The sequence below is a fragment of the Rattus norvegicus genome, chromosome 6, assembly GCF_036323735.1.
Source record: "Rattus norvegicus strain BN/NHsdMcwi chromosome 6, GRCr8, whole genome shotgun sequence".
Taxonomy (NCBI): Eukaryota; Metazoa; Chordata; class Mammalia; order Rodentia; family Muridae; genus Rattus; species Rattus norvegicus.
Genome location: NC_086024.1, coordinates 42,012,003 through 42,024,471, shown reverse-complemented (window position 1 = coordinate 42,024,471; position 12,469 = coordinate 42,012,003). Strand labels below are relative to the sequence as shown.

The following is a 12,469-nucleotide window of genomic DNA, read 5'->3' as shown; positions in this document are numbered from 1 at the left end:
GCCTGGTGCCATACTCCTTGTTATAATGTCATGGATTCACCCTCTAATACTGTAAGCTATTAAATGCTTTCCTTTATAAGCTGCCTTGGTCACGGTGCCTCTTCACAGCAGTAGCAAAGCAACTAAACACAAGGAGAGCTATTCAGTGTAGATGGACTAAATGTCCTGCTTACCCATTGTCCACACTGGTGCGAACTGCCCCAACAACACCTTCCAGGACCTGGAGGGGGTCACGTGACCCACAAAGATCAGCACCAGTGCCACTGTGATAAGAAAGAGGATAACAGAGTCAGAAGAGGTCGGTCAAGCCTCAGAAATGCAGTTTCTATTGACACACTCAGGTGAGCCCAGTTGGAATACGGCATGGTGAGGTACTCGCTCACAACTCTGTGTTCTGGGGGTGAAGTGCTAAGCATGGGAAACTTTGCTTCCCTTAGGAGCTTATGGTCTAATTCATGCATTCATTTCTACCAGGATATTAACACAACCTATTTTGTCATTCAAAAGTAATTGAAAATTAAAACATCTAAACATTAAATGTGTAATAATTGCAGCTTGATGCTCTTAACAAACTATTTACTTACTCTCTAGAACTCTAGCAAATTCCCAAAGTACAACACAGGAAAAAGAGACTTTACATATTTTCAGAATATTTTCAGATTTAAACCACCTGCTAGATTCACTTTTAGGCCTTTGCCATTTTCTTCCTTTGCCTACTAAACTTAAGAGATACACTCAAAGCCCATGCCCAACAGTGTGCTTAGCCCTGAGAGCCAAAGTTTACCTCACCATGCTCCAGAGCCGTCTATAGCTGCAAGTTTTACATTGACATTGGTCAAACGTCTTCAGTATCCTGCCTTTAGAATCAGTCTGTTCTTTCAGACTTGATCAGAACCAAGTCTCCAGTAGCAGAAATGCCACAAAGGTAATAGTGTTTCTAATGTTTATTTTGTGAGCTTTATCTGGCTAAGAAATGGTAATTGTAAACAAAACGGTACAAAAATGGCAAATAAATATCTGTTATCATTTGAAAATGAGGGGTTCTCATAGGCAACAGCAGAGAAATCATAACAGACTAATAGAACAAAGCTTTATTAATGTGGAATTTTTATTTCTAAAATGAAGTGCTGCGGTATTTTGTCTGTCTCTGCATAAAATTGCTAGGTACCTCAGAGCATGAATGTGAGAGCTGTACGAGGCTGGGGTAATTAAACTGATAAAGGCTCATTTGATTCAGTTTAGCTTCAGAAACTGACATGCATTTAATCAAAAAGTTCCTCAAGAGCAATACAGAATTACAAAGAATGCTTAAAAGGAGAATAAATTAAATACAACTAAGTCTCTTAGCCTAATTACATTATTCACAGAAAGTGCAAGAGGCCTCATTATTCCCTTAGCCTCGCTTTCTCCTTCCCAAACGTCTTGCTCCAGGTGCTCCAATGTGCCCATGTGCGACAGGAAGCAAGACCTTCTCTACTGCCAAGCTTCCCCCACTCACGTCCTAATGTAAACACCCCAGGACAGTCTATCTTCCAGTCATGACTTGCTTGGGCCCCATTTCTCACTGCCTCCAAGAGTGGGAATTAGAAGAGGCGGAAGCTCAGCACCACACTGACGGCGCACGGCAACGTGGCTCTCGGCCTCCTGCTTCCCATGTCATTTGCCCGTCTCCTGCTTCTTGGCAATGTGCACAAGTGAAGGAGCCCCACCAGGGATTGGCTTTATAGCATGTTATAAACATAGTACTAATGAGGACACATACTCATGTTCTCCAGTCTCAAGAAACTCCAAAGGCCATCTCTCAGGTCTGTACACTATTTGAAAATATGACATACTTCTACATGCCTGGGACATTCTACACATTGGGTACAATTGTTGGAAAAGTATTACCCTTAGGTGTTCTGTAACGGGTACTTCATAGCTTACCTCAATGAAGAAATTATTTGAGTGATTGCAGTGTGCACTACATCCTTGGGTGAGATGTTGACAGGACCAATGGCCACTTCTAGCAGCTGCTGAATCATCCTTAGAGGCTGGCCATCTAAACACATGGCCACAGCTTGGTCATTAAGCTTCCCTTTTTCTGCTCGGGACAGATCATAGAGATAACTGTATTTCTGCAGTACTTCCTGAAGAGAAAAAATAATCAACACCAAAATTTGACCAGGAAATTAAATGCATCTCTACACAGAGAACATATTTAGAGGGGCCACAAACTCCATATATTCCTATCATGAACAGCACACCAAGGGATATGAATTGGCTCCCAAGGCCCTGGACTCAAACTCCACCAAGACTGACTGTGACTACTAGCTTTACCACTTATTAGTACAGTGGGCTGTCGTGATTGGAAATTTCAGCCTCCGTAAAATGACAGTGAGGACAAGAGGGTCTTGTGATCAAAGGGCACTGTGAACACTATCAGGGATGACATAAAAATCAGGTACAGAACAAGAGTATGAACTGAACTGTTTCTAAAGCATAATCACCATCATAATCTTTTAAACAACACTTATGCAATCCCAGGCATTATGTATGTGGTATTTAATTAAATATTTGCAACAATAATCTGATAAGTACTTTTAATTAGTCCCATCTTATCAAAAAGTAAACTGAGGTTCCAAGACCCTAATAACATGCCTAAAAGTCACACTGCCACCAAGGACAGGAGCTGAGAGTAGGACCTGGAATCATTCTCCATCCATGTTATATTGCTTCGCTGTAAATGTATAAGACCCAACACTATACGAAATAACTGAGGAAGTCTGCCATAGCTGTGGTTCCCAGCATGTCACAGAGGCCACACATAACCACAGGCAGCCACTAGATAACAACACTGCTTTCTATCTGCTGTTTCCGTGGTAACCCCAAACAATGCCTCATTTAAAAAAACAACTTCCATATGAAACTGAACGTGTGGAAGAGGTGAAAGCTGTTCACGTAATTCACGTTAGATTTGGAGGGTTAAAATCTAAGTATGAAATTAATGGGGCAGATTTACAGGGTGAATGTTATTTCAGCCTTTTTCTCTTTTGGGAGCTTGGGGGATATTTTTACACAGTCTTACTCTGTAGCTCTAGCTGTCCTGAGACTCCTTATGCAGACCAGACCAGCCCTGAACTCAGAAATCTGCTTGACTCAAACTGAGTCAAGCAAGTGCTGAGATTAAAAGGCATGTGCAACTAAACCTGGCTCAAAGTATCTTAAGAAATCAAATCAACTATTGGTCAATTCAGGGACCACAGAGTCTCCCACAGGAGCTGGTAAGACTGAAGGGCACTACAAAGAACAAGATGGCACTTTAAATGCTAAGGTGAAATGAGCAGGTATCTTCATTAACAGCCCCCTTATCTACACCATGCTAGCTGCTGAAGGGCATTTGCTACCAAGAGAAAAATGCCAATTTTATGATCCTTAACATAATATATACAATTGAAAAGCCAACAAGAATATATAAATTTTTATACTAATCACTTTTACTTGAAGATTCAAATTTTACCCCAGATCTTATAACTATAAATTCTGGTATAATAAATGTTGGGAAAGAAGGAACATTGAAAGCCACAGTAGCTTATCTGCTGTTCATACCATTATTTAGTGGTGTCCATTAGACAGCCTAACTGACAGGAAACATAAGGTAAATCAGGTCCACTTTTGAATTCAGCTCACCAGCAATTTTTAGAAAATTTTTCTAGAATGTTTTTCTCTATGTATATGTATGCCCTGGTGTACACGTGAAAGTCAGAGAACAACCTGCAGGACTCCATTCTCTCCTTCTACATGTGAGTCCCAGGGAGAGGATCGAACTCACCTCACTGGGCCCCGCAGCAAGCATCCTTAGCTGCTGAGCCAGCTCCCTGGGTCCCACTATCTATTAAATGAGAGGTTTACACTGATAGGCAAACCAACGCCCATTTCTCACCAACCTGAGCTTAAGATTTAGTGACTGCCTACAATTTAGGAAAACAAAAAGGTTATCAGTTTTCTAAGACCCATTTGCAATGGCATTATAGGGCAGGTAGAGTATTATTTTTGTATTTAAACAGCATTTGCCTCATACAAAAGCCATTTATGTAATGATCTGTCACCCTCTCAACTATGGAAAAGAATACTCTAAAGTCCCACAACTGTTAAAATAAAATGAAGTTGGCCATGGTGGTAGAAACCTATCATCTCAACTGTCAGGACATTGAGTAGAGTGATTGTAAGTTCCAGGTCACCCTGGGCCATACAGTGATATCCTGTCTCAGAGCATAGACACCACACACATATATGTATGCACACAGATACACTACGTGTACACACATACACACACATACACATACAAGTGCATACACCACATACATGCACACAGCACACACACACACGCACTATACACACACAGAGAAGTACACACACAAGCAGAAAAGAAACAAAAAAGAAAGGAAGCTGGTACATGGAAGTGGGGGTTCTGTAAAGCAGAGCTGCTGGGGGAGAAAGTTTATAAAAACATACTCCATTTAAAAATGCCATAATAGGGTTAGAGAGATGGCTCAGTGGTTAAGAGCACTGACTGCTCTTCCAGAGGTCCTGAGTTCAATTCCCAGCAACCACATGGTGGTTCACAATCATCTGTAACGGGTTCAGATGTCCTCTTCTGGTACATCTGAAGACAACTATAGCCTATTCATATACATAAAATATGTAAATAATTCTAAATGAGTGAACTTTTAAAAACTAAAGATGTCATAATGAAACGCCTAATGTCTTATATGCTAAGTTAAAAGGAGCAGAGGCTGAATAGATGGCTCAGTGGTTAAGAGCAACTGGCTGCCATTCCAGGGATCAGGTGCCTCCTGGCATCCACCTAGCAAATCACAACCAACTAATACTCCAGTCCCAGGGAACTCACCACCCTTTTCTAGCCTCCATGGGCACTGCACACACATGGCTCACAGACACACATGCAAACACAATACCCATACCCATAAAATAAACAGATAAATACATGGGGCATTCAGGAATATTTCTAAAAATTAAAAAGAACAAAGTTTCTAAGGACCTCATATGATTTCTGGATTTTTAATAGATTCCTAATACACAGGTCATTAGACCTCACAATGGGCAAGGACTCCTAAGCCTCATGGCGGTTTTTTGGGATATTTAAGAGGCTTAGTTAAAAATCTAATAGGAACAATTTGACCAGCCAGAAATTTCCATCAGTAATAAAGGTATATTGGAAGAATATATCAGAAAAACAGGTTGGAATGTATGCATATTTTTAAAATATTATGAAGTGTGCATTGGAAATTAGCATTTCTGAAATTCTTTAAAAATTTAAGAAAAATGGGTTGGAGCCTCTATTGTGATTCACTTAGAAATGAAAACATCCAGTAGCTCCCAGGGATGAGACCCACATTCAGCATGTCTCAACTTTAGAAATCCCTTCTCACCTGGGCACCAACCCTGTGCTCCCTCAGTTCCTGCAATAACACGCCAACACCCTACACCTACCTACCTTTCCCTCTTTCAGATATCAACTTTGGCCCAAATTCATTTAGAAAGAGAAATGAAAGCAATAAATAACTGAGTGGTAAGAGGCTAGAAGGACCACTTTTCACATCCACCATTCCATCAACACCTCTGATCTGGTTGAGTTCTTCACCACCCACAAATTCTCTATCTTTAAGGTTGCAGAGTGGTAGGAGCTTTAAGAGACAGGATCTAGTGAGAGGTCAGCAGATCCTGTTTCTGCCTCATTTCTTATGGATGGTGTGAGAAGTTTTAGTCCATCATAGCTATCACCGGCTGTACAACAAAGCCCAACTGTCCCAGACTGAAACTTTGCAAAGTACAGCATAAATACATTCGCTCCATTAAAAACATCATTTTAAGTATCTCTACAACAGCCAAGAGCTTACACAGTTACAATGTGGCTTTGAGGGAAAGGGAATGAATATGGCGATACTATCTAAGCCAGTCTTTCCCGGGTGTCTACTTCATACCTGCTCACTATTCTTCAGACTGAGGATGAAGCTGTGGCTGAGGGTTTCCAGGTGGGCAAGTGACGTCTCCAGATGAGCCAAGGCATCTGCATAGGTGGCCTGAGAACCACTACCTTCTTGGGGGTCTTCTTCTGAATTTCTTTTCCTTGGTTTTTCTATGAAATGCTTGACTGTCTTAATGGCCTTTCTGGTCATCTCTTCACGTGCTTCTACTGATAGCTTTAAAAAAGACATTAAACAAAGTCAGGAAAACAAAGAGGTGTTTCTTATGTTTGACATATTAATAAGGTATTAGTGGGTAGAATAAAAGTGAAATCTTAACAGATGCCAATCAGTGATTGGCACTTTAAAGTTTTGTTGTTGTTTTTCCTCCTTTGAAGAAAAGAGTGTAATACCAAGTAGTCTAGTCAGTTGTTAAGCCAGACTTTGAACAATGACAGCAGTCAAAGAAGGTAATGTTCAACAGAATGAAACTAGACTTCCCACTGAGTGTTGGCCAAGTGCAAAGCCAGGGACCTATTTAGAATCAAAATGGCCAATTCTGAACATTTATTTACTATAAAGTAAAAATCAAGACACATGAACTGCTGGGTGTGCTAGTGCCTGTCAGTAACCCCAGACTGTCTCCTGTTGACTACTCAAGCCCATTTTTGCTATATCCTCAAAAGGACTGAGTATTGCTTTAAATAAAATAAATGGTCTTTAACAACATCTTAAATTTCCTATTATTTCTTAGAATTAGTGACTGATAAATTTCTAAAAGATGGAATCTAGAATGCAAAGTATCAGTGACTACACTAGAAAGTACGTGTTCCCCAACCGTGACTCCAAGTTACTTCAGATAGTTAGTTTGAATGTTGATAGCTGACATTTCGATTCTATATAAATATTGATTAAAGTTACCATGGTGAGGTACTGTTTTCACTGAACTAAAGTTTTGCTTTGTGAGGCCGTTTTGTAGTATATTCTGTGGCCTCATTTCTTCCTGGGTCTTGTTACTATGAAGATGGTACAAAAGAATCAGAAGCCTCGAACTCAGTGGTTCTCAGCCTGTGTGTCGAGATGCCCTCGGCAAGCCTCTATCTCCTAAAATCTTTACATTATGAGTCATAAGAGTAGCAAAAGTGCCATTATAAAGTAACAACTCAAATAGATCTATGGTTGGGTTCACCACAACATGAGGGTGAACGTGAGGTTAAAGGGTCACAGAACCAGGAAGAGTGAGAACCACTGCTCTAACCAGACAAGGTTCATTGCAGTGTTGGCTCTTCCTCTCAGGTAATAGCGACTCCTTCATCTCTGTGGCTCAGAAATACCAGATGCTACAGCTATACCCACGCATGCTCAACAGACTTTCCCCTCGGCCGCCCTGCACATGCAAAGTCTGGGAGGGTCAAGGGGAATGAAATGAAATCCATTGCATGAAAGCAGCACATTCAAGAGACTAAAGTAGGAAGGCTGAAAACTTGGCCAACCTGGCCTCCATGGTAAGACTCTGTCTCAAGAGAAAAACACAAAACAGATGCCTGGTCCACATCATGGAGTGGTACCCAGAGAGTTCATCCTAACACATACCATACAACTTCCCGGCTATCTTCTGCATCCTGACACATGCACCGAGTGCACAATGGCTGAGTGCTCTGACAACATCAAGGCTGAATCACAGTGCTGGGAATCTTTTCCTGCAACTCATTTCTATTTGGGGGCAAAATTTTAATTTGGGGCAATTATTTGAATAGGTCAGGTTGCCTAATACTCTTCCTGCCCTACTGTGTGGTGTAGAGAAGTTCTGAGAGTAAACTAACTAGAGAACAGAAAAGGGGAATAAGGTAGGTGTACAGAAAGCATATTCCTAGGGAATTACTCATGGGATTCTTTTATAATGTCCTTCTTCAAAATAAACTCATCAAACTGCATAGCATGAAACTCCAGCTAGCTATAAGCTGACCTACATCCTAGACTCCAGCCACACAAACAGTCTGTAACTCCCAGGACTCACCTCTGCCTCAGTGGGGCGTCTACTTGCCCTTTTATGGCAAAAGAAATCTCTATTCAGGCTCAATAGCAAATTAATGGAATCAATCCAGATCTAGGTAGTTCTTGAGCTCCCACCTTCAGTCCGGAAGTCCTCTGCTCCAGCAACCAAGTGTGCATGACCTAACTTCTCAAGTGTACACTGACTTGGCTTCCCAGCACCGCCCAGACTGGCCTCTCTGTACTATGGATTCTCATCCAGTATGTGCTGATCACCCCAGTGGTTGGCAACAGTTTAAACTCTGATCTTTATACCACACCATTATCACAAAAGACATTTTCTTTTTCCTACTTTAACGGATTCTTCAAAGTGACTATGGAAAAGAACTAAATAGCCCCATACTTAGTATGAATAAATAACCGGAAGTTAATTTTCTGAGTCAGCTATGACAGTAAGAAGAGGAAGAAATTATGACAAAAGAAGGCTTTTATCTGAGCCAGAATTTGACTCAACTTAATGCTTTTTACCATTTTACTTCAGACAAACAAGCTTACCATGGAAAACTGCAGAGCATGGTCAGGAAATTCAAGTGCATCACTAAATCAAATTTAGACATAATTTAAAAAAGAAACAGCTTCACTATGATCAAGGGTATAGGAATAAAGAGGAGAAATAAAAAGCACCAGAGTAAGAAATAGCAACTTTTTTACTCTACCTGGTGGTCACATGACATGTTCATTTTTAAAATTACTTTTGAGTTCTATTAACATGCCATCAATACATCACTTTTTCTTACTATTCTTTGTTCCAATAACTGTTACTAAAATAATGTGGATTTTGTGAGATTAGGACAGTAGTTAGGACAGGTGAGATGGCTCAAGGGAGGGAGGGTGCCTGTTGCTAAGCAGCATTCAGTATCTAGAACTCACATGGCAGAAGGGACAGAGTGAGCTCCATCTGCTGTCCTCTGACCTCAGTACACACAACAAATGTAAAAACTTTTTAAAGGTAAATGGCTGAATTTTTCTATTATTGAAAAAGAGATATGGACCATCTAATTTCTAGGTACTTCAGAAAAATGAGATAAAAGCATGAACCAGGCTCATAAAGAAAACATGTATGACCAGGATGTGTGGAGGAGCAAAAGTTCAAGTGTCATGGCAGCAGCACAGTACTCTGGATCTACCTTCAAAATACACCATCTTCTCTGTTCTCATCACCGTTGCCTCTCCTGGAGAGTGTTGCCACGGTAATAACTTGCCCCCTAATATGACAGGTGGCATGACACCAGCACCCCCTCTACCATACCCCACTTGTCAGCTTCCTTGTAGGAGGGATCAACCACATTCTAGCCAATGAGATCTGACTAGAAGTGGCATGTGCCATTTTGAAGGAAGCAAGGAAAGCCCTCATGGATCCGTCCTTTTCCATCTCACCCACAGCAGTTTAGGAACATGTGGAGTTCATGTGGTACTGATACAAAATTGTAGGGTTCCACCAGCACAGGTCCTAAGTGATTTGTAGTATAGATCTCTTATTCCATTTGGACTATGGGAGACCATTAATCTTTTGCACAGTTAAACCACCATGAACCTTAGCCATTTCTGACAAACAACAGGTGTTAAGAGACTACCATAGGTATTTTTGGTTATCAAATCAGACACTGCAAAATTATCAACCTTAATCTGTAATGAAATACTTACACACTGTTGGTGGTTCTAACTTGGGGACCATATACTATATATACATATAGCATGTCCTATGTCATATATATATACACACTATATTCATATTATATATCAGATACCATATATAATATAGCATTTATCCATATAGTATATCACATACCATTTACCCATATAGTGTATCTTATACTACTTATCCATATAACATATCTTATACCATATATCAATATAGTATGTCTTATACCATATATTTATATAGTATATATCATGGTTTGTATATGCCTGGCCCAGGAAGTGGAACTATTAGGAAATGTGGCCTTGTTGGAGTTGGTGTGTCACTGTGGGCATGAGCTTTAAGACCCTTATCCTAGCTACCTGGAAGTCAGTATTCTGCTAACAGCCTTCAGATGAAGATGTAGAACTCTCAGCTCCAGCTGTAATATGCCTGCCTGAATGCCACCATGTCCCTTCCTTAATGATAATGGACTGAACCTCTGAACCTGTAAGCCAGTCCAATTAAATGTTGTCCTTAGAAGAGTTGCCTTGGTCATGGTGTCTGCTCACAGCAGTAAAACCCTAACTAAGACAATATGTATCATATCACAAACCATTTATCCATATAGCATACAATATACTATTTATCCATATATAGTATAACCATATATCTATATATTATATCAAATATAATACATCCACATAGTATATCATACACAATTTCCATATAACACACTGATTATCCATATCATATAGCATTTATCTATATAGTATATTATATAACATATATTTATATAGATATTGCATATATCAATATATCATATTCATTTAGTATAACATAAGACATTTATTGATATAGCATATCACATACTGATCAACGTGAAGATATAGAGGCTATAATATCACGTTAGTAGTATGTGCTGAATGTTATAGGATATTATGGTCAAACAATATAAGAGATTAGTTTACCAAACTATTATCTGGATTTTATTTAGGAACCAAATAGGGTAGAGAAATAACATAGAAATTCTGGGATTTATATGGTTGAACAATTGCTATTTACACACCAGTCGTAAAAGGGAACATTGAGAAATGCACAGATAGCAAATGCCAGGTAAAACCCTCAGAAGATTAAAATGCTTCAGGGAAAGATAAAGCAAGGGTGTGACTCCTGTAAATTCTCTCAATTGGATAAAATGACTCAGGGCAGAGATCCAATTAATGATGTGGACCTCCACAAAAACCTGATAGCTTTAAGGCAGCTCTTTTTAAATTGAGAGAGACAACAGATGGGAGTAATACATCAAAGACCTATAATCAGAAAATGTCTCAAGACAAATAAGCAAACAAAAGATGCCAAGGGTGCAGTTATGTGCACATGTTGCTAACAGATATCAAATGTACCCGATTTCGGCTAAGTTTCTGAAAATGTAGTACATGGCACAGCCCCAACTTAGATGCCTGTGAATGTCTGAATTAACACTTGAGGCTTTGACCTTCTCCAACAGACTGAGGCAGCTGGGCATGCTTTCTAGGACTCAGGCCTCCCACAGCACGCTACAGGGAACTGTGGAGTGAGATGGGAAGGCCTCACTGAAGAAGTGGAAGGATTGGGGTCACAGAGTCAATGAAGAAGGTGGTTCCCAGAAAGCCGATCCAGATTAATTTAGGACTACAACCAACTTCAAATAGGGAGCCTCCAACCCCCACAGGCCAAAATGTCAAACAGCCAAGCAGCTTCTAATAGCTGTGCTCAGGTCAGGGATGGTGTAACATGGCAGAGGTTTTGCCACTTAGTTTCTGGTCCAGTTCAGACAGGGTAGGAAATGTGGCCCGGTGGAAAATGAGTTGACTTTGAACTCCATGGGGTGGCTGGGGGTTGGAGAACCATGGGTAGCAGGAAGAAGACTGTCTGGAGAAAGCCCTCCTGCTTGTCACACCCCTGGAGTGAGGCAGGCCCATCAAACAGGAGAGAAAGATCATGCAACTGTGGGCTAAAATAATTCACCGAATTTTCATGACCCTTCTTCTCCTTGCAAGGTGTCTGAGGAAAATAAGTCTTTGTGTAACTGAGGAAAACTTGTTTGGTTGGGCTCTTGTGATCTTGGGGTTCATCTATGACTCCGACATTTCCCACAGAGCAGTCACCTGTCTGGGTATGCACTTGTGTACATAAGCAAGCACATAAACACATCTGTGTGGTAAAGAGAGGTAAAAACCAAGTGTCTTTCTGTTATTCTCCACCTTAGTTTTTAAGACAGGGATTGTCACTAAACCTGGCGCTCATTCACTGATTCAAGTAGACTGGCTTACCCGTGTGTGCCAGGGAGCGCCCTTCTCTACCTCTCTGGCGCTGGTACTACAAGTGTGCACCAGTTCACCAGACTTTGAGGGGATGGTACTCAGGCGTGGGATCCCTGCAAATGCTATGGCCGGTAGAGTAATGATCTGAATGAGGAAAAAAGGAAATCTATTTCAACACTACTTATTTTACCTGCTGTTGTGTCCCACTTGTAGAGTCTGACTTTGAGCAGTTTTTGACATATTTTAAACACAGTACAACGTTTCAAGGAAAGTTTCCTCGTGACAATTATTACAACAAAGCTTAAGGAGGACTACACTGAAACTGCTTTGCACAGTTCACGTCTTTTGTAATGTCCCTTTGTCCTCTTCCACAAGAATGGGTTCTGCTGACTGAGAAACAATGCTCGGGAGTTTGGGAAGAATCTAGAACAAACATAATAGTCTGGGCAGTTCCAGTGAGGCCTGGTTCTACAATAGCAAAAGATTACCAGGTCATTAACTACATCCAATCTCAATGTTCTAAAAAG

At 40.5% G+C, this 12,469-nt stretch overlaps 1 protein-coding gene across 11 annotated transcripts in view; it reads right to left on the bottom strand.

Moving 5' to 3' along the window:
* Nbas (NBAS subunit of NRZ tethering complex) overlaps positions 1-12,469 on the bottom strand; it is a 304,643-nt gene that overhangs the window by 57,424 nt on the left and 234,750 nt on the right. For all 11 annotated transcript variants that reach the window (XM_063262517.1, XM_063262512.1, XM_063262514.1 and 8 more), the window contains 3 exons: positions 5,985-6,203; positions 1,927-2,129; positions 174-263 (listed from right to left, as the gene is read on the bottom strand). In XM_063262517.1, the coding sequence (XP_063118587.1) occupies positions 174-263; positions 1,927-2,129; positions 5,985-6,203 (512 nt within the window). The remainder of the gene's footprint in view (positions 1-173; positions 264-1,926; positions 2,130-5,984; positions 6,204-12,469) is intronic.